This window comes from Oryzias melastigma, linkage group LG18 (genome assembly GCF_002922805.2).
Source record: "Oryzias melastigma strain HK-1 linkage group LG18, ASM292280v2, whole genome shotgun sequence".
Lineage (NCBI taxonomy): Eukaryota > Metazoa > Chordata > Actinopteri > Beloniformes > Adrianichthyidae > Oryzias > Oryzias melastigma.
Window position 1 is genome coordinate 14,152,891 of NC_050529.1, and position 27,149 is coordinate 14,180,039.

Genomic DNA, 27,149 nt, shown 5'->3' on the forward strand with positions numbered 1-27,149 from the left:
TCTTTTGTGACAGCTTAAAACTATTTTATAACGTCTAGATTTCTTGCTTTTCTCTTTCCACTATAGTCCTCCCACCCTTTCTACATTTTCACAAACATCCCATTAGTCACAGCCTTGAAGCACTTCCTCCCAGAGATCAATACCCTGCACTGACCATCCTCTGTTTGCCCTCTGGACCCCGGGACAGCCGGCCAAATCACACCTACGCTCCACACAAACACTGTGGCAGAAAGCCTTCGCCTCATCCCGCCGCTGACGCCTGGGGAACGCTCGGACCACCCAACGGCTCTGGAGAGTGCACCCTGGGAGGCCTGGGGTGGGTGAATGCACTGAAAGATGGCAGTCTTTTGGAAAGCTGTAGCAGGTGGACTGCTGCTCACTGTCAGCCTGCTGGGGGGGCCAGCAGAGGGCCAGGGGAATGAACGGGGTAAGGTAGGTAGATGGGATCCAAACCCCTTTTTAGTGTGTTAAACTAAACCGTTCATTAGAAAAACTGATTTAAAAGAATTCCTAATTGTGTCTGATTTATTTGGACATTTAAAGTCTAAATAATTTAAATTAAATAAAAAAATCAATCACACATATTTAACTTTTAATCATCAGAATTATATTTAGTAGTTCTTATTTTGAAAAATCCTCTGTGCATTTTTAGGAGTAAACCCAAAGAGCCGACTCATACTTTACACAGTACTAAAGAATCTATAGACTTAGGACTTTGCTCCGTTTGTGGACAAATCCAGCATTCACTCTTGCCCCACTCAAAGAATTGTTGCTTTATTCCCCATCTAACCCAAACTAGATGATTACTAGGGACACAACAATTCACTTTCCTGGTGATTCGGATCAGACCTCAGTTTTTGGGTCGCAGTTTTTCTTCGGTTTGATATTTGATTTCTCTTTTACAAGACAACGAAAAAAAAAAAAACGCAGAAAAATCCTTTGTTTTATTTGCTATAAGCAAGTGACAATAAAGAGAAAAAAAAGGATAAAAAAATAAGAAAATAGTTTATACATTGTTTATAAATAACGTAAGCTCGTAAACGTGTTGCATTTAAAAATGTTAGTTTTTATCAAATTAAAAGTTTGAGTTGAGTAAATCATCATCTCAAAATTTTAATTTGATGAAAAGTAATACATTTTAAATAAATTACATTACATAACTTTTTAAAATTGATCTAATGTTTCACTTTCTTCAGTGGAAATTGCTCTGGAGTATAAATCACAGTTTAGAGAGAAAGTTATTTAACAAAATATGGGGCCAAGTACGGCCATTTCAGTTAACAATTAAGCCTAGTTTCCACTGAGCAGTCCGGTACGGGAGGATTAGTAAAGGACGGTTCAGTTGGGACTACTGAGCGTTTTTACCTACCGCTGCCGCTACCTAATACTCACACATGTACTCACAGTTCAAAGAGGCTTGGTGCGAAATGTCGAAGTGGTACGAATGTTGATCCAAGCAAGGCCAAGTGGGCCCCTATATGGTTTAAAAGTGGACAGAAAATAAGAAGCCCAATTGGATTTGTCCTCAGTTGCCTTTAGTGGCCACTCAGTGGGCTAGCTATGCTAACCAGCCAACCAGTGGACAGTGTCGCGTGCTAGCAAGCTCTGCTGTCCGGGGACCGGCAGCCACAAGCCAATGTGGGCAAACACAGGTGGGGTAACCATGGAAACTGCAGATAAACCCAATAGGAGACCACATTTTCCAGAGGGACCTGGTTGTAGGAAAGATGGCACTCAAACACAACATTAAAATCATCATTAGCCAGAAGCGGAAATGTCGCAATTGTAGCCGGAAGCTAAATTTGCGTATCTATACTGGAAGATTCCTAATCCTAACCCCTACGCTTACCCTGTTACCCGGTTTTGGTGTTTTTCTGGGGAAAGAACGTAAACTTCTTTCGAATTTTGGTTGAGGACATCCAGCTAATGATGCTCTGGAGCCATCTTGGGGCCATATTGTTGTCTGAGGCCAGGTCCTCTTGACATTTTCTGCCAACTTTTGAACCATATGGGGTCCACTTTGCCTTACTGGCTGGGAAAAATCACACAACCAAAATGTGCAAAAAAAACAAACACTTTTACTACGAAAAGTATGGTAATGAAACAATGAAAACTACATCCTTCTTAAGTTCAGCTCTACAAATACTTGACGTTTCAACGTAAACATACTTGCATGTAATATTGATGTAACGATAAATTTTCCACATTCAATAGTGTAACATACAGTTCCGATTTTAACCTGAGAATTGTGGCATTCCTAGTAATTGCCATACCAGAATGGAGTTATCAGTGATTGAGTGATTCATTAACCCCTGAAAATTGAACTGTGCTTCCCTTCCTGTTGAATCAATGGACTCTTAGCCAATCAAGACGGATTGTAACATTCAGAGGCCGCTAATATGTCCATGATGCGTTTTTTTATGTCCTCCAGAAACAAGTGTCAGGCAATTCCGTCCTCTTCCTGAGTCAGGTCAGAGACCTCTGGAGGCCGTTGGTCCACACAGCAGTCAACCTCTCAGAAATCAACAGGTAAAGCAGGAGAAGAGTAAAGCATAATGATGGAATATTAACTCTACCCATCATTTGAATCATCTCTTTGTTTGAGCAGCATCAAGTCGTCCTTCCAGTTTCGGACATATGACCCCGAAGGTCTGATTTTCTATGGAGACACTAAAAACGGAGAGGACTGGTTCGTCCTGTCCCTGATGAACGGCATCCCCCTGATGCAGATCAGCAAAGAAGGCATGCTGGTCAGCGTGGAGGGCGGGATGAAGCTGAACGACGGGAAGTGGCACACGGTCAGTCTCAACCGGGACGATTCCACGAGGTTCATTTAGGCCACTTTCACACTGCGCTGTTTGGTCCAAACCTGACTCTGTTTCCTCCGAAAGTTGCTTTCCAATCATCTTTTGATTGATTGTAAAAGCCCGTTTGTCTTTTAATTATGATTTAATCATAGAGTAATCCCACCCCCTCTTCCCATTTGTAAACTTCAATAGAACAAAGTCAGCCAGACTGTCTCAGTGTAAAAAACTTTCTTTAAAGTTGAAACTTTTTTTTGTTGATTGTTTGAAATAAACGGGAAGTTGCTTCTTTGGTACCTCTTAGCTGGAAGTTAGCAACCAGGAGAAGTTTGTCATTCTGGAGGTCGATGGCTCAACCGGACTAAAGGTGGGGATGCAGTCCCAGCAGACGGAGGAGGTCATGTCAGGAGGACTTCGACTGGCCCTCGGTGGGATCCTGATCGAGAAGGAAAAGATGATCGTTCAGGTTCAAATATTGCTTCAAATCACTAAAATTCCTTCAAAGTTTGCCTTTTTTTTAAACATTTTTGCAGTATGGTGAAGCTGATGTTCAATTCCATTCTTCTGTATTCTTTTATTGCTGTAGTTTAAGCCACAGATGGACGCTTGTGTGCGGCACGGCAACTGGCTGAACATCAGTGTCCCATGGGAGGCGGAGGTGGAGGAGCTATGGCCTTGCTATGAAAATATTCGACCCGGCAGCTACTTCCCGGGCACAGGATTCGCAGTTTTTAACACTTCAGGTAGGAAGGTGCTAGTCAACGTCTAGACAAGTGTTTCCTAATAATAATTATGTTCACACAGGCCGCGTTTCACATGTCAACTTAGCGTCCGATGCTTCTTTTGACACATGTTAAATTAGTGTCCGCCTATGGCAAGCAAAAGAGGTCAATAATCGCCAAGATAAGTATTGTAAAAAATGGTGTATTGGCCATAAAATTCACAGTTTTTGACTATACATTATAAAAGAAGGCCAAAGAGAAAAAAACAAAATGGGATTTAAACCGGAGTGACAACTAGGAAAATTATTTCAATACCTACGCAAATAACACGGCGCCACCCATCTGTGCTTGAAATAGGGCTTTGTGTAAATCTTAACAATCTTCCACGTGATGCCAGTCGTGCCAGACAAGAGATTTTGGATGGATGTTTCACCATTTTAGACAGGAATCAACTGTTTTAACAGCATGTTGGTTTGGTAATTTGATGACTACAAAAAGAGATTTCTAATTGTTTACAACAAAGACAGTTTGTTATCCTTTTTTTAAAAGTGTATTAATGTAAAAAAAAACTTGAAAAAAAACAAAAAGAAGAAGAAGAGGAAAAGCAAAAAAGAAACTCTAGCTAAAATCAAAATAATTGAAAGATAGAAAACATGAAGAAACATTTATGTAACGCCGTGGAGTTAAACACTCAATTCCCGCATGAGAAAAGACAAAGTGCAGCTGCCTTAACCACTAGGCCATAACTATGATCTGAAGATGACCTTCGGCCATAGCCAGTTTATTTAAGCACAATTGCGTTTTGGACACATATTTGACACAACAACACACTGCTTTTGATGCATAGTTTTGAACACGCTAGAACGCCGCATGACTTTGAATGCACTAGGACGCCACTTTAGTCTAAAGAAAAAGAAAAAAATAAAACCAAAATAATAATATCGCAATACAAATTTTAAAAATATGTCATAAAGTTCAGGAGGAGAACAATCCGATTCTCCTCCATGTTTGATTTGGATTCTTCTTTTCTGTTGCCGTCAGTGACAAAAACTGAAGCACACACTAGAGTGCCCTCTAGTGGTTGCTAATGGGAAATACCTAATAAAGGGCATATATGTTGTTTCCCTAAATCATACACAAGCTGCTCCTAACTATATGTCACACCCCTTGCCAAACTATACAAAAAAAATCAGGACTTATACTCCAAAAAATACAGTAAGCTTCATTTCTTTGGCTGTTTGTTGGTCTGATAATGTGACCTACTTTTGTTTGTTTACAGTTTTTCAAACAGATGAAGATGGAGAGCTCAGAGTTGAGCTTTGGGCGGATTTCCGTCAGATGAATGGAACCATTCTGAGCATAAAGCCTTCACAAAAAGAACTGGAGTTTAAGGTGGAAGCCAATAAAAACACTGAGGTACATCTGAAAGTCCACCTTAGGGCCTAAAACTTTGTGTAAAGGAGGTGACGGGATGACTGCGTTTGTCTCCTTTGCAGGAGGTCACAGTCAGTTTCAGGGAGCAGAAAGTTATTTTGAAAAGCACTTTCAAGAAACTGCTAATTATGTTTGCGAGAGCTGAACTGAGAGTGGTTCAAGATGGAGACGAATCACAAAGCACAGCGTTATCCGTCGACCCAGTGTTGACAACTTGGAGAGATGGTCTTCTTGGGATTGGTGGTCTGTTAGGTGAGATCATTCATAATGCGTGGATCATTAAAATGTCATATTTTTACATGATTTACTGCAAATGCAAACTAAAAAAGAGGAATCTGTTTTCTTTTTTTATTTGAAGAGAATCCATTAAATTGCCTCAGGTTGTGCAATCCGCTCTTCCTCTTTTTTATTCATCAGGTGAGGCTGAGGATGGCTCCCACTTCTTGACAGGCTGTCTGGAAAAGATCCAAGTCCAGGACAGGGATTTGGATCTGGATTTAGCCGTCAAGCACACGTCCATCTCCTCTCACAGCTGCCCCGCATAAAACAACAAAAGCATGCGCCGCATGTCAGCACCAGCTGATGCCTTTATTCCTCTGCAAATGTCTAAGCAGAATGATGGACCCGCTTTTGGACTGAATAAATAAATCAGTATAAGTCCAGACGCACAAAATAAAAATGAAGACATGAAAGCCTGTCTGACAACTTTATAAAGTAGTAACGAAAAGATGTGAATAAACAGATGGAGAGGGGATTAATGAGTGAAGTTTTGTTGTTTTTTTTACCCTTTATTGACACATCTAAAGTCAATGAACACTCAAAATCACAAACTATATGGAAAATATAACCACTCAAAAGTACAAAGAGGGGAGCAAAGATCATGAAGCACACATCAGAATTAAATGCATTTAAAAAATAAAAATAAAAATGGCAAAAAGAATGATTTAAAGGGTAAAAAAAAACAGTTTATGGAAACAGATAAATAATCTAAGGGTGTGTTCAGACTGGACACATTTGGTTTGCTTAAAGTGAACCAGAGTTCGTTTCCCCCAATAAAACAGAACAAGTTTTCAGTCTAAATACACCCAAACGGTCCGGAACCAGGAACCGCTCTCAGACCTATCTTCAGAAGAGGTCTTGATTTGTTTCCAATCAGACTGCAATCTGAGTCTCCTCAGTCTGAATGACTGCTGAAGAGATTGAATTGAGTTGAATTGTTCTGTAGATGCCAGTTTGAATACAAACCAAATGCAAAGTTCAGGACTCAATCTGGACCAAATTAAGCGAACTCGGTCCGGACCAACAGACTTTTCTTGTCTGAATACACTCTAGAATTTTATACTTTATTATTTTTTGAAGGGATTTACAGAGTACAGTCATTTCTAAAGAATGAAAAACTGGGGCACAGTTTCAAAAAACTATGTTTTTGAATTAAAAAATGTTCTAAAATGATGAAATAGTTAACTCCTTGATGCCTGTGTAGAGGTGACAACTTTGGCTCCAAAATTACCTCAATTTAGCATCTAATTAAAAGCAAGAACATAAGTGATTTTTTTTCATAGCTGAAAATAAATTCAGCACTTAAAGGGTTAAATATGTTTGAGTATAAAACCAAATTGAATGCTATTGTAGATCAATATTTTTCTTGTTAAAGACCAATTATATAAATTCAGACAAAAAATATTAACCATAATACAATCATAAAATATATATTTCTGGATTTCAACATCATTTTTACACAATAAATTATTTTGAATTTTAAATCGAATTCTTACAAGCTTTTTTTCTGATAAATGTTATTAATTATTTCAAAATAAATGTCTTTCATTTAAGGAAGTAAGGATGTGGAAATTGTGGATGTGCCCTTTATTTTATTTTTATAAAGAAAGTTGTGGATAAATGAATGAATAAAAATTGACCCAGATTTTGGATGACCTAAAGAAGCAAAACCACCCAAATCAGTCAAAACAGAATACAACCATGCACAAACAACACCAAACCTTCTTTTTACAAGAAGTTTTAAAAAATAAGACAAACACAAAGAAAGTGTGTATTTGTGATTGAAAATATGTGCTTCCTTCAGGGTTTGACACACCCAGAAGTGAGAAATTGTCATATTTGTGATTGTTTTGTGTTTCTTACAATCTGGATTCTTGATCTGTCTATGAAAACAAAGCTTCTATAAACCATATTTTTAACAGGATCAAAGGACTTGCTGTGATTCCAGCAATTAACATTTTAAACGCAAATTAAATGAATTGTTTCTTTTTTGTTCTGGATTAAAATGTTTGATTAAAGCTTCAGACAAATGAACTCTCACGTTCACAATCTCTAAAAAATAAATTAATATTATCTATCTTTTGATGTGATTTTTAAAACGCTGTAAAATGATTTTTTTCCACATGTGGATAAAGAAGGAAGCGGAACCTCTCAAACCAAAACAGTGAGTGATTCAGCAATTCAGCTCCGCCCTCTAGTGGTAGACTGAACCAATTTCACGTTTGAATGATTTTTTTTTAAACATTAGGTCATCAAAAACATTGAAATTCTAAAAAAATATAGATTTTAACATTTTTATTGAAACACTCTAAAGAGTATATAAAACATGATTCCGTTGTTTTTATGCTCAAATAGTGTATAAATACAAAATTAAACATTTTAATTGAATAAAAATGAAGACAACAGATCAAGCTATTTTATTAACAACAACAATAATAATAATTATTCAAGTTAATTTAAACAGTTACATCTAATATAAATCTAAAGTAGGCAATGTTTGTCTTTCCATGAGTCTCCATGAATTCTGAAACAATTAAACATAACAAAAAAATGCCTTAATATTGCCGACTGTATACAGAGAACTGGACAGTGGAAGAGTGACATCACCTATACAAATTGACTTACCTTTGGGTCCAGCGAAAGGAAGCCAATTCAGTTGCCATTTTTCCGCAATATGGACGTCGCCATGTTGGAGCCAGATGACTGTGATCGTTCCGAGTTAAGGTTTCTATGGCAATTACTGCAGCCAATAAGGGATAAGCTTGTTTGAAGTCCACACCCCTTCCACTGAAAGCAGGCTCAGGAGAAAATATCTCAATCAAATGTTCAATTGAGGCCACACTCTTTTAATTGAGGCATCTGATTAGTCAGCTTATAACTATAATCATTTGCGATAAAGTAAATATATATAAAAAAAAACAAGTCTTATTTTAATTGGTTTTTAAAGAAGTAATATAAAATGTTTTTAATTTTTAAATAAAATTCATTCTAAGGGCATTTAATTTTTAAATAACTTGTATTTATTGAATTTACTGGAGTGACCCTTTCCCGCGCTGTGGGGTCGTGACGACTTTCGGCAGCGAGCTCAACCGGCTAACGTGACGTTACTGTCGCAAAACCGGAGTGTCGTGATTTCTGGCCGCCCCCCTTGAACATGGCGGCGGAGCTGCACCCGCGGAGCGGAAAGCTGATCGGCCTCTCCAACTCGAACCGAACCGCCCGGCGAAACCAGCCGGTCCAGGAGTTCAACCACGGACTCGTGCTCAGCAAGGAGCCGCTGAGGGACCGGGATGTCTTCACCGTCCGGATCGACAAGAAGGTAAACAAGCGCGGGGCCCGATGCTTTGCTGCTGCCTGCCCGAGCGGTGGTCGGGACAGTGGGAGCTGTTTGGTGGGTGAACCCGGCTCTGCTTCATCTTGCATCCCCTTGCCGCTCCTCGAGTCTCCATAGGCCGCCCGACTTTAGTGGCGGAGCACTGTCGGAGCCGCAGCGGGGGCGCGGTGACTCGACAGCCGCACCCCCTGCTCGGAGATACGGCAGACGGGTCGCCGGGCTCGCGATAACCCGCCCGTGTAGCCGCAAGTTAGTTAGCTAGCTAATCAGATGCTAGCTGGCGGCTTCAGGAAGGTTGTTGCTTCAGAAAAATGAAAAATGTCGCTTATTCTCTACCAAAACAGTAGCACAATTGTTTCAAAACCAAAATAAATGATTATAATAATATAAATAATAACAATTTTGCAATTTTAGAAAGAAGTCGGTGCTGTTTAGGTTTCCAGAGGGATGCTAGCATCAGAGCAGACAGCTGAAGGGTCTCATTAGTGGACACGAAAGACCTGATTACTGTTGTTGTTGTCTCTTTTGGTGAATGACAGCCTGAATTGAGCTTTTGTTATTTACATGTTTACCACCAAAACGTTCCAATTGGTTTCTAAACAAGCTCTGCTGGGAGCTAAACTCGAGACTTAAGGGCTGGAATTAGATTTAAAGACACAAATGTAGTTATCAGTGTGTAACTCTGGTGTGCAAATCGACCTAATGGATTGGATGATCTGGGTAATAAGTGTATTAATCTTGGTTTTAAGCTAACTTTGAAGGGGGAGAGTTTTATTTTTTAAACAGCTGGAGTGAAAGAGGTAAAGAACACAGTGAGTTTTTATTTGTTGCTCCTGGTTTGGCTGCTTTATCTGCAGCCTGCCAGGAGTCGCTCCTGCAGATACAGATCTTTAAAGACCCTCTCTAATAAAAAGTACCCAGCCCTATAATATTTATTACTATTACACGTACATATATGTTTGGTTATAAATAAAAACAAATAAATAAAACGTTTTTGAATGCATACATTTTGTTACTTGTAGGTTAAAATTTGTCTTTTTTTATTTTAATTACAAATAATTTGTTAACATTTTTTAGTTTTCCTACATTTTCTTTTATATTTTATATTTTAATAACCAGGAGAATCTGTTATCGGTTTAGTTTTATGCTTTTTTTTGTTTTAAAAATAGCTGTTTTTAATTTTTATTTAAAAAAAATGTGTTTAAGCAGGACTCAGTCTTGTGTCAATGACCATCAAAGCTCTTTAATTCCAAATTGTGTTCAAAGTTGCTTAAAGTAGCACTTTTTCTGCTGTTTTTTCTGATCCAAGTTGCACTTTTTCCCCTGATAGACCTCCCAAATAACACCACCAACTGAAAATATATATATAAAAAAACCTCTTAAGTCTATATCAACAATTATTAATTATTTTTTAATTAAAGTGTTTGAAAAAATAATCAAATAAACCCAAAGAAAAAAGCCCTTTATGATCATCCCTATTCATTGTGAAACCTGGTCCTATAGGGATGAACTCAGAATGTCTTTTAGACTAAATTAAATAATTTCCAGCACATCTGATTATCTTTTACGGCACACTAGAATGGCACAGCACTCTAGTTAGAAGACCCCTGACTTAATGGACTGTAAAGCACACAGGTTTATGATTCATTTGCAGTCTGCTCCAAATGAGTCCTTTTAAACCGTGCCGTGAGAAGATCTGTGTCTGCAGCCGTCCCTCCTCGCTCTGCTCTGCGCAGCCGCATCCTGTCGTTAGCTTCCTGTTGACCGGACAGTCCGGGGATGCAGACACCCGCAGGTCTGCGTTACATAAACGTGTAGAACCACAGCCTCCCAGTCAGCCGGAGCCACTAGAGTACTGTTAACCCAGATTCCCACTGCCTTACATACACCTGCCAGGGAGCTGGGGAGGACCAAGTGTACAGTAGTTTTTATTGTCACTTTTAGCTTAAGCATTTTCACTTTTGTAACCCTTGTGCTATTCTAGGGATGTTTACATTAAATGTGGGGTCATCTGAAGTTGATAATCTTCTTTATTTCAGTTTTTGATTTCCGGGCTCGCCGTTGTCTGACAGCTGTGACCTCTTCTTCTCCAAAAGATGTCCTTTTGCTTTTTGTTTGTCAGTTTGCTGCACTTTTGCTGACGCTGCCTTAACATACGAACGATGCAAAGCAGAGAGAGCCTGGGAAAACGTGATCCGTGCACGTGAAATCCAATCCTTTTACTTACCGAGCCTCACAATCAGAATAACGTCACAATCAGTCACCTGCAGTATTTGAAGTTTCTCCTCTAGTTTGTTCTGTTCTGTAAGGACTTGATGTGTCACTTCTTCTGTGCTTTACTTCCAGTCTTTTTCTTCAAATGTCATTTATTTCAGTGTTTTGTCTTCAAAGATGCTAGAAGCACCGCCGGCTAAAAATAACAGCATAGATCTTTTAATAAAAGAATACAAATTTGCTTCCATCTCTCTGCGGATTTTTACGATTACGTCTATAAAGGTCTTATTTTGGAGCGTACTGAAGTAGTGATACTGTTGGTGTCTCAACACACAGCTCCTCTTTACTAAAGAGAGACTTTAAAATGTTTATAATGAACATAAATGGGAAATATTTGAAGGTTTTCTTACTGCAGTTTTTTTTTAAATTAAGTATAATTGCAAATGAAATTGGGTTTCTCAAAATCCGTTTTTGTGGCCACAAATAAGCTTTTTTAGCATTTTGTGTACACAAAATACTAATTTATGGAAATAATTTTTATTTAAATTTTATGTCGTGTCCAGTGCTCCATACAAATGTTTTACAATGTCTTAAAATATTATTTTTTCTTTTTCTGGAAACAGAAGCAGCTTTGGTAAATACAAAAAAAAATCAGAGAAACTGATCTGTCAAAATGGCAAACTTTTATTTTATTGTTTAGACATTGAGTTGCTTTGTACATTTAAAGGATAGAAAACAACATTTTCTTACTTTTATTTTTAAAAATTGTTCATTTACAGAAAAATCTAGAACTTGTAAAGATGTAAACTTTGTTTTCATAAACAATTAGCAAAAAGAGGCAGAAAATAATAAATTCTGTGACTTTATACAGTAAAGTTTAATTCCTTGTTTTACTTCCTTAATAGACAAATATTTTCAAACAGCAACATCACCTGAAGGAATATCAGCAGTTTAGACCAATATAAGGTGAAAATGCTGCCAAAAATCTTACTTTTATTCTTGTTTAAAAAAAAAAAAACTTTATTTAAACTCTGCTCAATTGGTCTGATTCTTGAACTGTTTGAGACAATTAAACTTTTAAAAAATAAAACTGTAGGAATAATTTGGATCCATCTTTTTGTCCGTCTCCCTGCAGGTGAACTCGTGGAGCGGTTCCATCGAGATCGGGGTGACGGCTCTGGACCCCGCCGCGCTGGACTTCCCCAGCAGCGCCACGGGCCTGAAGGGCGGCTCCTGGATCGTGTCGGGCTGCTCAGTGCTCCGCGACGGCCGCTCCGTCCTGGAGGAGTACGGCCGGGACCTGGACCAGCTGGTGGAGGGCGACCGCGTGGGCATCCAGCGCAGCTCCCGGGGAGAGCTCCACCTCTGGGTGAACGGGCAGGACTGCGGCGCGGCCGCCAGCGGCCTGCCGCCCAAGCTGTGGGCGGTGGTGGACCTGTACGGGAAGTGCACCCAGGTGACGGTGGTGAGCTGCGAGCCGCCTCCCACGGAGATGGAGAGAGAGACGATAGAGCGAGACGAGGAGGAGAAGGAGGAGGAGGAGGAGGAGTTGGTGGTGTGTGGTGCTCGGGAGGATGGGGGGATTGCAGCACTGATGAATGTGGCCGCACTGAATGGAGTGATGAACGGAGATGAAGGTAAGGATACTCTTTTTTTTTATCTTTTCATTTATCTGGGATTGTTTGATCTGGAGAGACTCTTACTCTAACAGTGCCTGAGCTGACCTGCAGCCACAACCGACCAGACAAGTTCCCCAACAACCTGGAGGCCGACACAGGTAAGAAGATCCACCTGAGGTCTCCATCAGGAGGTGCACTGACGGTCTGACAAGCGTTCCCTCTGTGTCCTCAGTTCTCACGGAGCACCAGCTCTTCGATGTCTTCAACAATGCAATAGTATCGTTTTATCGCTCTGAAGACGAGGGCGGAGGGGGAGAGGGTGGAGGAGGGACAGGAGGAGGAGGAGGTGTCGAGGGAGGAGGAGGAGGAGGAAGCACAGGATCCGACTCCTCTTCCAGAGGCGACAGAGGGAGCAGCGGTGGAGGAGTCACCTTACACAGCGACAGCGGGGGAGCAGCAGGAGGAGCGGGGGATGGGAGTTCAAACAGCCCCGCCGGGAACGGAGGGGCGGGGCTTGGAGCCGTGATGGGGATGACCACCAACGACGCGCTGCTGTTCCACGAGAAGTGCGGCACCCTGATCAAACTGAGCAACAACAACAAAACGGCGGAGAGGCGGAGACCGCTGGACGAGTTCAACAACGGCGTGGTGATGACCAACCGGCCGCTGCGACACAACGAGATGTTCGAGGTGCGTACACAACCCACGGACTGTATATGAGACCTGGACTGAGTGATGTTCTAAACAGGAAGTACCTGCTGGTACAAGATTCCAAATACTTGTATTGAGAAATAAACATCTATTACTCAGTCATTCTATTTGTCAGAATAACTATTCTTTCTTTTTCACTTTATTTACAGACCCACTTCAAGAAAACTTACTTTTTTGTTCTTGTAGCATTTTTCTCAAAGTAGAGGACCTATATAAAAGAAATAAAATGGTGTTTCTGAGTATTTCTTAATTCAAATTGTGTTGGATCAGAAAACCAGATGCTTGAAAAAGCTCAGACTAATGACACTGCCACTTAAATGGGCGTGGCCAAAGTCCCCTCCCCATGTGTGCCTTCTGGCCCGCTCATGCGAGACACAATGAGCGTTCAACACTAATGCTGTAGCGGGTTGTGATTCTGGCTCAAAAACGGATTGATCTAGTTATTATTTTTACACCGCTAATGTTAGCTTGAGGCTATAAGCTCATGTGTGAGTGTCCAAATAGAGCTCTTGGTGATGGGGAGTGGGGCGGGCTTACTCTGTATCAACAGTCCCGCCCACAACCCTAACCTATAAAATTGTAGTCTCATGTAGTCTCACGTCAAACGCTCTAAAAGTTTGACAGATTCTACTGAACTGGTAGGGGCGTGGCCTTCCAACAAGCTCACTCCTGATTGGCGAGAGCAGTTGGTATAGAAATGAAACTCAAACCGACTTGGACCAATCACTGCTCACTGATGATCTCTAGTTCCAACATGGGAACTGAGTTGACTTCATTTTTGTGAAACTGCAAGTAAACATTATTGGTGACATCACATTCGCTCATTCCAGTTGTCTATGTACAGTCATGACAACTCTACTGTCTTCTTCATTTGGTGCTACTGATTGTGTTTGTCACTGATGAGACGCGCATCTCTTCCCCACCATCAGATCCGCATTGATAAGCTGGTGGACAAATGGTCGGGGTCGATCGAGATCGGTGTGACCACGCACAACCCCAACAACCTGGACTATCCCGCAACTATGACCAATCTGCGCTCAGGTACGCGCACACACACTCACACAAACAAAAATATTCCAGAGCCGCTGTGTGACGTCACCACTTTGGCTTCCCTGTCAGGTACAATCATGATGAGTGGCTGTGGGATTTTGACCAACGGGAAAGGAACCCGCAGAGAATACTGTGAATTCAGCCTAGACGAACTCCAGGTTTGGACTGACGGGAGTTCTAATGGGTTCTAATGTCATCTGCTCTTGGATCTGCTTTGAACATGTTTTCTCGTAGGAGGGCGATCACATAGGATTGATGCGTAAAGCCAGCGGCGCGCTGCATTTCTACATAAACGGCATCGATCAAGGTGATTCAGTAGAATGATTTTTTTTTTTAGTTTTCTTGGTATTCTGGAGCACTGGAGTACACTGGAACTAATCTTGACGGCTGTTTTTGGTCAGAGCAACATAGTTTTGTTGGAATCTCTCCCAACGAGGCTCCAGCGGCTTCTTTAGGGTTGAAACGTTGTAGATTCTTGATCTAACAGAACAATGACAGATTTCTGGCTTCAGTCGAACCCTTTTTAATGTCCTGGAATGGATTTGGTTTGTGTTTTCCAGGTGTGGCTGCAGCTCAGACTCCCGCTGTGGTCTATGGAGTGGTGGACCTCTACGGCATGGCGGTCAAAGTCACTATAGTCCACAATCACAACCACAGCGACCGCCTGAGGCGCAACAACGCCATCATGCGGGCTCTGTCCCCCGACGTGGGCCGACCCCGGCCCACCCTGTCGCTCACTCCGGACACGGAGGCGCCCGACCGCCTCCTCTTTCACTCCAACTGCGGTCAGAAGGCCGCCATCATCTGTGAGGGCCGGACCGCGTTACGGCCGCAGTGAGTTTGCTCTTTTTATAATATTGAAATAGTATTTAAGCGGTGTTGAAGGTAAACTTTACCGATTGTTTCAGTGCCACTGACGACTTTAACCACGGCGTGGTTCTGAGCAGTCGGCCGCTGCGCTCCAACGAGGTCTTCCAGGTGCGCATTGACAAAATGGTCGACAAGTGGGCGGGCTCTATTGAAATCGGAGTCACAACGCACAACCCCGCCTACCTGCAGCTGCCCTCCACCATGACCAACTTACGCTCAGGTGAACGACTTCAGCGCCTCATTAAAGCCGGTTGGTTCGGCTCGTCGGAGGCTAATCTTTTGATACATTTCAGGGACGTGGATGATGACGGGGAACGGCGTGATGCACAACGGGACGACCATTTTAGACGAATATGGGCACAACCTGGATCGACTCAAAGTGAGTGTTAGTAGAAACCAGTATTTATTTTTTTTGTTGTTTATTGTTTTTAGTGCTGCTACAAACGATTGTTTTAATAGTCGTCTAACCGATAATTTCTTCTGATTAGTCGACTAATCGGGTCATGCACAAACTGGATGTAAAGCACATATCTTAACCATCATCACTTTGAAATAACTTAAAACTAGACGTATACCATTACCTGTGATAATCTTAGTATGAATGTTGTAAGCTGAATTTGGCCGCTGAGGATGCTAGTGGTGATAGCTGAAGATTTTGAAATTGATAGCTAAAATCGCTGGAGCTGAAAGCCAGCTAAAATATTCGTTAAATGCCAAATTAGCCTAAAAAACAGAAAAAATAATTAAGTTAGCCAAAACAGCTAGCATTCAATTAAAACATTAGCTAGAGTTCAAATTAACCAAAAAACTGAGAAAATCCTAAATTAGCTAAAGTAGCTAGTATGCGGCTGAAATATTAGCTAAACTCTAAATTAGCCTGAAAAACTGAAAAAAAATACTAAATTAGCCAAAATAGTTAGCCTGTAGCTGATATATTAGCTGAATTCCATGTTAGCCTAAAAAGCTGAAAATTTTGAATTAGCAAAAATAGGTAGCAAGCAGCTGAAACATTAGCCAAATTTCAAATTAGCCTTAAAACTTGAGAAAATCCTAAATTAGCCAAACTAGCTGGCATGCAGCTGAAACATTAGCTAAACTTCAAAACAGCCTAAAAATATTAATTTGCCAAAATAGTTAGCATATAGTTGAAATATTAGCCAAACTCTAAATTATCCTGAAAAACTGAAAAAATACTATATTAGCCAAAATAGCTAGCCTGTAGCTGAAATATTAGCTGAACTCCATATTAGCCTAAAAAACCTTAATAAATGCCAAAATAGTCCATAAAGCTAGCAGAATGTCATTATAACATTCAATTTTACTACACTCTGAATCCATGTAATATGAACTAACGACTTATCGACTATTAAATTAGTCGTCGACCATATAATAATCGTGGCAGCCCTAATTGTTTTGTTTTGTTTCTGCTCGTGCAGGCAGGTGACACTGTCGGGGTTGTACGGAAAGAAGACGGCAGCCTCCATTTTTTTGTTAATGGTGTGGCCCAAGGCCCCGCCGCCTGGAATGTGCCGCCCAGCGTCTACGCCGTGGTCGACCTCTACGGCCAGGCGGCGCAGGCCACCATCATGGACGACATGGGTGAGAGTTGGAGACAAAAGTGGCGATTTTTATGGAGGTTGCTCCACGCGGCTTCATGTTTGTGCCTCCGTTAGCAGACCTCCCCCCTCTCCCGGAGGACAGCTCCGAGGGCCCCACTGCCATGTCCCCTGGCAGTCCCTGCTCTGTAGCTGGAGCCACAGCAACCAGCGACCTGCGCTTCCACCACCTACACGGCACCAACGCCGTCATCACCAATGGGGGGCGCACCGCCCTGCGTCAGAACTGCCGCAGCGAGTTCAACGACGCGATTGTTATTTCCAACAGGTCAGAAAGACGACACTTTGAGAGACTTAAACCTTTAAAGAGGAGATCAAACAACGACTTGCACTCTTGGTTCCCAGTTAATAAAACCTCACAGCGAGTGTCAGGTTTTAGAGTGGAGCAGGGTGCGTCTGTCTGGCAGGAACACGCTATGAGCGTCGTTATACGATTAGATGTGTCAAGAGTTTAAAAATCCAAACTTTGACCGTGTCAACCAATCAGGGACTCAGCTTTGGGCATGTTACTCGATCACAAATCTAATTGGTGCGAGGATTCTCGTCCTGAACTTCCATCTATTTTCTCAACCTGTTGGGGCCGCAGGGTTCCCGGAGAATGTCCCGGCTAATGCTTATCGAAGGCTAAATACACCCTGGACAGGTCGCCAGCCTGTTGCAAGGGTCATGGGGTTGGAGCGGTTGCACCTGCCACACCTTCCTTCCTTGCTGAGCAGCAAAATTGACCTGCCATGAACTTCCGTGTCACAGGTGCCTTCGAGATGGAGAGCTGTTTGAAATCGTCATCCAGAAGATGGTAGATCGCTGGTCGGGTTCAATAGAAGCAGGTTTGTAGTCTTTTCTAATCGATCTGTTCAGTTATCATTTCCATTCAGACCATTTTAGACTCAGCGTGAGCGTTCTGACGTGTCTTTTGGTTTTTTGTGCGTTTAGGAGTGACAGCTATCCGGCCAGAGGAGCTGGAGTTTCCAAACACTATGACTGATATTGATTATGATACTTGGATGTTGAGGTAATGGGTTAAAATTGTTTTTTAGAGACACACCAATATTTTAGAAGATGTTTTAAATCTCCCTTTTTTTCTTGTAGTGGAACAGCCATCATGCAGGACGGAAACACAATGCGCAACAATTATGGATGTGATTTGGACTCCTTAACCACCGGCTCAAGGATAGGCATGATGCGTTCGTCCAGCGGCAACCTCCATTATTACATAAACGGCGTCGATCAGGGAGTGGCCTGCTCCGGTCTGCCTCCAGGTAAACAACCACATGACTTTCTGATCCTTGAACCGAAGCCTGCGACGGTCTGGCTGAACCACGGTCTTTCTGTCCCAGAGGTGTACGCCGTGATCGACCTATACGGTCAGTGCGTTCAAGTGTCCATCACCAGCTCCTCCGGCCCGCTGGACAACAGCCTGTGTACCAGCAACGTCACGGAGAAGAGCTTCCCCATCCACTCTCCAGGTACCAACATAAAGATTGCTCCTGGAAGCTGTAAGTGACCTTCAAGTAACGTTGCTGTTTCCTCGCAGTAGCGGGCGTCGCCCATCGGCTGCACAGTAAACACGGGAAAAACGTGGTGCTGCTCGGCGAGGGCTGCCAGGCCGTCAGAGTGGGCGGATACTCCCACGGAATTGTGTTCAGCGGGAAGGAGCTCAAAACCGACGAGTTATTTGAGGTAAAAGCAACACAACCACCTTATTTACTACAGGTTCTGTTCTGGGTGTTTATAATGATGTCCTCCTCAACCTGACGGCTGCATTTGGACATTTTTAACTCCGTTTTGGCCTTACAGATCGTCTTTTGATCTATGTAAAAAGTTCTCATTAGTCTTTTGATTCAAAGTGCAGTAACGAAATTATGTGAAGGCCTCATGACCTCTGGCTTGGCAGCCATTTTGTGGCAAATTATGAGATTTGGTGGATTTTTTTCCACAATATGGGAAAACAACACTTTTGTTCATGCGATTTTTCACAAACCTTTGCAGACATGCCACCAGCTTCAGGCTATAGCAGGGGTTGGCAACCTTTAACAGTCAAAGAGCCATTTGGGCTCATTTTCTACTGATCAAAACCTGGAAGGAGCCGCATAGTCTTACTTTAAATGTTAAGAAAGTTGGATTTGCATTCATGACCTTCTTTTTTTATTTTTATTTTTTTAAATAAATATTAATTATGTCTATTTTTTTTGGCACAGACAAAAGCAAAAATATAAAAATAAACTAGCATTACTCAAAATGGGATTTTCTTTTTATGTTTTTACCTTTAGTAGAAGTCAAATTAGCGAAAAAGCTAGCTAGTTGCTTAATTACTAGCTGAACTCCTAGTCTAAAATTCCTCCATCCATCCATCCATCTTCTTGACCGCTTTGTCCCTTTCGGGGTCGCGGGGGTGCCGGAGCCTATCCCGGCTACTGAAGGGCGAAGGCGGGGTACACCCTGGACAGGTCGCCAGTCTGTCTCAGGGCCTCAATCACACACATCCACTCTCACATGCTCACCTAGGGGCAATTTAGAGTCACCAATTAACCTATGAAGCATGTTTTTGGACGGTGGGAGGAAGCCGGAGTCCCCGGTGAAAACCCACGCATGCACGGGGAGAACATGCAAACTCCACACAGAAAGGTCCCGGCCGGGATTCGAACCGGGGCCTTCTCGCTGTGAGGCAAGAGCGCTAACCACTGCGCCACCGTCCAGCCCCTAAAATTCCTCAGTAAACTAAATTATTCAAATAAGTTAGCCAGTTTCTAAAATAGAAGCTAAATTCTAAATTAGTCTAAAACCCCAATAAATAACAAATTAGCCAAAAACGTTAGCATGTTGCTAAAATAAAAGCGAAACTCTAAATTAGCCTAATAAGTCCAGTAGATGAAAATAAGCCAAAAATGTTAGCATACTGCTAAAATGTTTGCTAAACTCCAAATTAGCATAAAACATTTCATTAGTGGCCATATTAGCCCACAAAAAGCTAGCTCGTTGCTCAATTACTACCTGAACTCCTAAATATCCTAAAATTCCTCAGTGAACTAAATTAGTCAAAAAAAGTTAGCCTGTTGCTAAAACAGAAGCAACATTCTAAATTAGCCTAAGACCCCAGTAATCAACAAATTAGCAAAAAAGGTTAGCATGTTGCTAAAATAATAGCTAATCTCCAAATTTTTGAAAATTACGGTTTTATTTTTCTTCACCCAGAGAGCCACCACGGAGGGATAAAAGAGCCACGTGTGGCTCTGGAGCCGCAGGTTGCAGACCTCTGGTCTATAACCACAACAGACGTTTCATTGACCTTTGACCTTGGAAAGAGGCAGCCATCTTGATTTTTTTTTTTTAGTAACAGCTACAAATGTAAACTCGTCCTAGGCTTTATCTTCGGTCATCTTGTAACTTCTCGACTATCATTGTGGACCTAAAAAATGTTGGAATTAGAAGTTGTAGAATTTAAATAGCATGCACAATTTTTTTATTGTAATGTCGTAAAAAGGCATACATGAGTTCTCTAGCTCAAGCTGAATGAAGCAATATTGCATACGATATCACAATGTTTAAATTGTGGGCGTGGTTAACCAAAATCTGCTGATTCGGCTAAAAAATGAAGTTAGAAAAAAAATGTTGGAATCCACTAACGAATATACTCGTGTCGCAGATATTCAAAGGAAGTTTTATAATTATCATGGGATAGCCACTCGACCTACGGCTTGGCGGCCATTTTGTGTCAAATCGGAGATTTGGTCATTTTGACGTATGGGAAAATGAAGCTTTTGTTTGGTCGATTTTTAGGAAATTTCACACATATTCCACTTAAAGCTTCTTAATTCATTATTAGTGCACTGGCTGTTTTCTATAAATGAAAACTGAATCAAATCTGAAACAAATGTGAAGAAGAGTGATTGTCCGAAGCAGAATGTGCTGAGAGGAGAGTCTGCCGCCGGCGTCCTGCAGTCATCTGCTGCTCTCCTCCTCTCCTCAGGTCAGGATTGATGAGGTGGATGAGCAATGGTGCGGTTCGCTGCACATCGGTCTGACAACGCTGGCCCCTCCGGAGCTGCCGTCCTGCCCGCTGTCGGGTCTCTCCCCTTCCCTCCCCCAGCTCCGCACCAAGGTCACCTGGCTGCTTTACGGATCCGAGGTCCGTCGCAACGGCGTCCTGCAGCGCCAGAACTATTGCTACTCGCTCGACCGGTTGATGGTGAGCCACAATCTCTCTTTGCACTTGACTGACCTCTTAGCCAACAAAACAAAAGAAGGCGATGTCTTACTTTGACCATTTTTCATATCATTTGCCCAATTGGGTTTACTCAAAAAGTGTTTTTAGATATTTATTAACGTTTCTGTGCTTCCAGGTCGGGAACCGTGTGGGCGTGAAGAGATGCAACGACGACACCATGCACATCTTCATCGATGGAGAGGACATGGGTCCTGCTGCTACCGCAGTAGCCAAGGTTGGCGCCCTTTCTCACATTCGCAGCTTTGTAAACGCCTCAAAGCGCCAAGTGTGACAGCGTCTCATTGTCTACAGAATGTGTACGCGGTGTTGGACTTGTATGGGCGCATTACGGCGATTTCCATCGTCAGTTCGTCGCTGGTGGAGGACACGGAAAGCGTAAAGGCGCCCTCGCTTTCTTCAGACAGCTGCAGCGAAGGGGAGGAGGACAGCACTCCTGTCAGAGAGGTAAGAAGACACGACAGGCTTCTGCTGTCAAACGTATTGTTTTATTTCACAATTCTTTTCTCTTATTGCACGTTTGGGAATAAATTTGGTAGAAAAAGATTACATTGCACTGGACAAAGCTATCAAAGAAATCAATGGGTTCAAAATCTCAAATGGGGCTCTCAAAAAATGTTTCAAAATCAAGTTACAAAACTAAAACACTTGAGTTGGAGAAATCCAATCTACAGCGGCAATTTTTGTAGCAAATTGTGAAATTTTCGCATTATATTTGAAAAAAGCTTTTGTATAAGCGATCTTCACAAAATCTCACACATATACAGCTAGCTTAAGTTGACCTTTGACCTCAGGAAGAGGTCACATCATAAATTTTCCATATAAATCACCTTTAGCACAAGCTACAAATTTAAACTCTTTCTAGGAATGTCGATAGATCCCCTCCTAGCTTTTTGAACATTGGGAAGTTACTTGGGAGGAAAAATATTTTGTGGATTTTGAACGGTGTTAGCACAATTTTTACTGTAATATTGAGAAAAGTTCAAATATGAATCGTTTAGTCAAGCTGGAAACAATAGGATATACAAAAAAAACCTGTTGCTAAGGAAATCTAAAAATTTACTTTTACCGATTTATCTAAAAATTACATGGACCTGTTCGTCTCCCCCAGGCAACCAAAAAACTAAATAGTTGCTATGAAGTTAAATCAACTAAAAAGCCTCCATTTTGAAAAATAAAAAAGCAACACATTTTTAAGAAGGGGGAGAGTGAAGGGCAGAGAGGGCGGGGGAGGGTAGCACCTGTGGGCCATATAACACCGCTTACAGCTTTAGATTGTTTTGTTTTCTTACAACTTGTGGCCTTTTGCCAGGTGGAGAGGGAGTCGTGCACTCTGGCGCCCACAATCATGGCCTTCCTGGAGAATCACGGCAAAAACATCCAACTTTCCAATCAGAACCTGACAGCAGCCCGAGTATCCAGCTACAACCAGGGGCTGCTGGTCACCGCCCAGCCGCTGGCTCGTCAGCTGCTGTTCCAGGTCTGTCAGATTTATTTAACGGTGAATATTTATTTATGTTTTTTAGTCTTCATTTTGAATCTCTTTGTTGTTGACAGTTTCAGATCGACCGCCTGAATCCTTCGTGGACGTCATCGCTGTCGTTGGGGGTGATCGGCCACTCCCCGGACAGACTCAACTTCCCCTCCACGGCGTGCTGTCTGAAACGCTCCGCCTGGCTGCTGCAGCGAGACTCCGTCTTCCACAACTCGCTGAAGGTACAAGGAACCCGGGAGCATTATCAATCCTTGCCATCTTAGACGGACAGGACTGTGCTCTCCCTGCCGGAGCGTGTCGAGTCATTGATTCTCCGTCAGTCGTCCTCCCGCTGATCCCACCCGCCCTTTGGGCGTCCATTTCCCTCTCCAGATATGTGAGAACTACGGTCCAAACCTTGATACTTGTCCGGAGGGGACGGTGTTGGGTCTGCTGGTGGATGCCAACAGCTGCCTCCACCTCTACGTCAACGGCATGGACCAGGGCGTCGCCGCGCAGGATATCCCCTCCCCCTGCTACCCCTTCATCGACCTCTACGGCCAGTGTGAGCAGGTCGGTGCAGATCGCTTCGAGAACTCAAGAGTCAAAGTTTTCCTCTAGAAGTTTCTTCTTTTTGCATCAATTGACGTCTCTGTTGCAGGTTACCATAGTAACGAACAGCGTGTCGGCTGTGGGTGCGGAAAGCGGAGAGACTCGCTGTCAGGGCGATATGGAAAAGGCAGATATGGTTGACGGTATGAAGCCGATTCTGCTTTTACTTTTCTTCTCGTCTGCGCTCCTTCGAGTCCTGAGGTCGCTCCGTATTTGCAGGAATCAAAGAGAGCGTGTGCTGGACACCCCCTCCAGAGGTCAACCCCAACAAGACCTGCGAGTACCAGGCACTGTGCTCCCGATTCAAGGACCTGCTGACGTTACCAGGTAAATCCTCTCGCCTTCGTCGCGTCTGTCTAGGGACGGGTCTCGCCAATAATTTCCAGAATAGATTTGATTCGATTCGATTCATACAGTGTTACATAGTTTCTCAAACGAAGAAGCTCCAACAATTGTTCTGCCTCTCCTGGAGGATGTTTCAGTTTGGACACTAGGTGGCGATCACGCCATAACATTACACCTTATTCCACAAGAAGAAAGAATGAGCAAAAACTGTTTTATCAGCAAAATATTTTCTTCAAAAACTTTGTCAAATTTATGCCTGTGAGTATATAAAGATCTTCATTTAGTCAGCAAAGTTTGTTTAGTGTTAGCATTAGCCGTCTTATAAGAAATCCCATTATACGTTAGCATCAAGCTAGTGGACTTTATGCGTTCAATCGATCTCTACTTTTATGAATTAATTATTGATCTATCTTTTTGGGAGCAGAGTTTTTAGCCCAGCAGGGTAAACTGAAAGCCTCTCTTCTTCAGACAGTTACTTCAGCGAAGACGCAAAGTACAACCTGTGCTACTGCGAGTCCTGCCACAAGCTCCGAGGCGATGAGGCGTACTACAAAAGAGGAGAGCCGCCCCGGGATTACGCCCTGCCGTTCGGATGGTGTCGCTTCGCTCTCAGGTAAGAGGTTTTGGAATCTGTGAAAAGTGACTAAAATAAGTAATTTGTTTTATTTAGTTTCCTCCAACCTCAAACTAAAATAACAAAACCCAGCAGTGTAAGACTGCTGAGGACAAAGAGGGGAATTTTTTTTTTGTTTGTTTTTGTCACAAAAAAAAAACACATTTTAAGAGATGCTGGGTTCTTTTTACATTTTATGCTTTTGTTTGTACCAAAAAATAGATCAAACAAAAGAAGGTCATGAACGCAAATCCAAATTTTCTAAAGACTTTGTGGCTCCTTTAAAGTTTTTAGCATTATAAATTGAGCCCCAACGGCTCTTTTACTGTTAAAGGTTGCCGACCCATAAGGGATGTAACAACTGCAGTTACCATTTCTCTCCCCTCCATGCAGGATAAAGTCCCACTGTGACGTTTCTAATGCACTCAAGAAGTGGCACATCGCATATCACGGCACCAGCGTGGGGGCCCTGCGGCGCACACTGGACCACAACCAGCTGCTGCCCGGTAGAGCCGTCCTCCCTGACTTATACCGTCCCGGCGGGGTCTTCCTGTCCTCACTTCACTGCATTCTCACCTGATGGTTGCAGGGACGTCGTCCGTGTTCTCGGTGTCTCCGGCGAAGGCGGAGGGGCCCAACGACTACGGCGAGCCAGAGGAGAACAGCGCCCCGGGCCGGGAGGTACCCAGAGTACGGCTTTCGCCCACCATGCGCTACTCCGGTTTGGAGATCTTCGCTCCTAAAGTGCAGTAAGTTTGTTGTGCAAAGAACTAGAACTCTGTGTTGCTTTTTTTTGGAAACTGAGATGAGTTCTCTCCTCCGGCAGATTTCGGGACCCCCGTTCTCACTGCTGTCACCAGGCCCAAGTGGGGTTCCAGGTGTGCGTGCGTCCGGGTTCCTACAAGGTGGGACCTCAGTCGCTCGGCAACAGCGAGCCCCTGGACCCTCGCTTCAGTAACTCAGAGATAGAGTGGATCACAAAGGAACAGGGCGGCACGCTCCTCTACGGGTTGCTCATCAGGATCGAGTGAACCGGCGGGATTTGGGTGGCGGTCCACTCGGCCCCTCCAGGAACTTTTAATAGACTGAAAACCAAATCCAACCCATGCCTTGAGGGAGAGACTCACCTGGAATCCAGCTGGGCCCGTTTATGGATTGTTGACAATTTAGCGTTTTTTTTTTTGTTTTTTTTTATGTGGTCGTTCTCGGATTCTTGCTACGGCCGGGAGCTACAGCGGTTTCAAAGAACACACACACAAACACACACACACACTGCCTGCACTTTATGTTTTGGACATTCATGGGAGTCCCCCCTCCTTTAGAGCTACTTTTTGGTTCTCAATACCCCCATCCAGCCCCTTTTCACCTCCAAATGTTTATTTTATCTTTATTTTTTTAAATGTTTAGCACTTCCTCCAACACTCGCCACCTCTGCTTCGGTCAGTGTTTGTTTCATGGTCAGATAAGCTATCACACCCGTCTGCACGTTACCCAACTTACACTTGAAATGACTCAAATGTGGCTTAAATGGAGGGGGAGGGGTGATGTTTAATGATGAAGAAAAAAGACAAATCTTAAATGAACCTTAAAGTGTTCTGATTGTGACTTTTAGGGGGGGCGGGGCTTTTAAAACTGGAGTGGAAAAGAGATGTTTACACGCATAGCACTGTATTCTGCTGTTGTCATGCCTCCACATTAGCGGTCAGCCTCACTCGTCAGACGGAAAATCTTTGAGCTTTAATAATCGAGGCTAAACTGGAGTAAATGCTGTTTTTTTCTTCTTCTTTTTAATAAACATGGAAATGAATTTTTGGGGAATTTAACATTTCAACTAAAGGATCTTTTAGAGTGACACAATTATCCATCTAAAAAAATCAAAACGTTTTTGCAATAGTAGTGTATATAAATTTCCTTTTTTTTTTTTAAGAAACTATTCGGTAACCGACACAGGTGAAGGATTTTGCACGTTTAAAAATAAAAAAAAATACTTTGAAGAAATTAAAGTTTCCAGTTTACGTGAAATTTAGCAGTTGCGAAGTTAGCATCAAGGACGACTAGTAATAATATTTTTTTACTTTAAATTTGTAGTTTACATTTATTCCTCTTTCGCTTTTGTTGAAACAAAAAAGCGACTAAATAGAAGTAAACATTTTGAACTAATTTGAACAGACACCTGCTTAGATGTTAGCAGTACAGGTTGCCTAGCAACCAAATTTCCCAAACTACGACCATTAAAAAGTACTTAAAATGACCCGTTTAAACGACTACTCTTTAATTTTTGTTAACTAAAAAAAAAAATTAAAAATAAATAAATAAATACACGTTTAATTGGCTATACGACAACCAATTTATGCTAGCCGGTTAGCATTTTTTATGCTAACTTTTTTAAAGCACATTAGCCAAAAATATTAGTGTATTATTTAAATGTGTGCAAATACACAAATGCAAAATAAATAAAAGATTTTAATTATCCCAAAATGTAGCAAACGTCATCGTTTAGACTCCGCCCACTCTGCTACCCGGCTAACAGGTTCCTGGGAAAAGTTTGCAGCTAGCGCGGGTGTTTACATGTGAATGTTTTCAATCATAGCTCCTTTCGGTTTTTTTTTTACGTTTATTCCAGATGTCAATAGAATAACAGCTTTGCTTTCCTTCCTAAAACATTTGCAGTGATTGTACGCCAACAGCTATCCGTTCAGTCGACGAGCTAAATCTGCCAATTCCTACACGTTTCAGGCACATTTCTGACGAGACAAGTTCAGAGGATGATTCACCTTCTCGGAGCAGCTGATCTGACTAATGGGAGATCATTGATTTTTAGCGAAGGCAAAAAAAAAATGTAAAAAACTTCCAGTCAACAAATGTGAAATATGTTATTACATTGGTTATTTACAGCTCAGTGCTGCTTTGTACACTTTTGTTTTCTGTATGTTGCATTGTATAGGCTGTTACATAACAAATCATATCTTCCTGATTTATAAAAAAATAAAGTGACATTATGCACAAAGTTTGTGTATTTACACTAAAGAGATCAGAAAGAAGTTTTTTTTGTTATGAATTGTTTTATTTATTGTATTTATTGTCAGAAAAGTAACCAAGAAACGTATTCTAAAATTTAATTTATGCTTAAAATTAAATAAGAAATAGGGTTAAAACTTGTCAAACTTAGACTTAAATAGCTTTTTTTTTCAACTATGACAGGAACATTTTCCAGCTAATCTGTTGATGAT

General features: G+C 42.1%; 2 protein-coding genes across 6 annotated transcripts; both read left to right on the forward strand.

Moving 5' to 3' along the window:
• The first annotated feature begins 51 nt into the window (after positions 1–51).
• Positions 52–5,714, forward strand: shbg (sex hormone-binding globulin). The gene is made up of 8 exons (XM_024287575.2): positions 52–432; positions 2,432–2,529; positions 2,609–2,798; positions 3,109–3,270; positions 3,391–3,547; positions 4,806–4,942; positions 5,023–5,212; positions 5,378–5,714. Exons 1-8 carry the CDS (start codon positions 337–339, stop codon positions 5,503–5,505), a joined length of 1,158 nt encoding a protein of 385 aa, XP_024143343.1. The 5' UTR covers positions 52–336; the 3' UTR covers positions 5,506–5,714.
• A 2,654-nt stretch (positions 5,715–8,368) lies between these two features.
• neurl4 (neuralized E3 ubiquitin protein ligase 4) lies at positions 8,369–26,953 on the forward strand. Of its 5 annotated transcripts, none has more exons than XM_024288077.2 (29): positions 8,369–8,558; positions 11,923–12,424; positions 12,499–12,564; positions 12,639–13,096; positions 14,047–14,158; positions 14,237–14,325; positions 14,402–14,474; positions 14,728–15,001; positions 15,076–15,257; positions 15,331–15,416; positions 16,474–16,636; positions 16,711–16,921; positions 17,404–17,480; positions 17,587–17,665; positions 17,743–17,912; positions 17,991–18,119; positions 18,188–18,333; positions 20,621–20,839; positions 20,994–21,092; positions 21,170–21,322; positions 22,188–22,355; positions 22,433–22,591; positions 22,743–22,922; positions 23,011–23,104; positions 23,181–23,288; positions 23,775–23,919; positions 24,313–24,425; positions 24,509–24,668; positions 24,746–26,953. In XM_024288077.2, the coding sequence occupies exons 1-29, from the start codon at positions 8,394–8,396 to the stop codon at positions 24,948–24,950; spliced, it is 4,785 nt and encodes a 1,594-aa protein (XP_024143845.1). In that variant the 5' UTR covers positions 8,369–8,393; the 3' UTR covers positions 24,951–26,953. The 5 variants fall into 5 exon arrangements, 4 of the variants coding, with proteins under 4 accessions (XP_024143845.1, XP_036072719.1, XP_024143846.1 ...); XM_036216826.1 differs by having other exon boundaries at positions 18,191–18,333; XM_024288078.2 differs by having other exon boundaries at positions 16,714–16,921.
• Positions 26,954–27,149: the final 196 nt, after the last annotated feature.

Coding starts and splice junctions, on each gene's coding strand:
- neurl4 (XM_024288076.2), top strand. CDS start 8,394: ATGGCGGCGGAGCTGCACCCGCGGAGCGGAAAGCTGATCGGCCTCTCC. Junction 8,559..11,922: donor CCGTCCGGATCGACAAGAAG/GTAAACAAGCGC, acceptor GTCTCCCTGCAG/GTGAACTCGTGGAGCGGTTC. Junction 14,475..14,727: donor CATAAACGGCATCGATCAAG/GTGATTCAGTAG, acceptor TGTGTTTTCCAG/GTGTGGCTGCAGCTCAGACT.
- shbg (XM_024287575.2), top strand. CDS start 337: ATGGCAGTCTTTTGGAAAGCTGTAGCAGGTGGACTGCTGCTCACTGTC. Junction 433..2,431: donor AGGGGAATGAACGGGGTAAG/GTAGGTAGATGG, acceptor TATGTCCTCCAG/AAACAAGTGTCAGGCAATTC. Junction 2,530..2,608: donor AACCTCTCAGAAATCAACAG/GTAAAGCAGGAG, acceptor TTGTTTGAGCAG/CATCAAGTCGTCCTTCCAGT.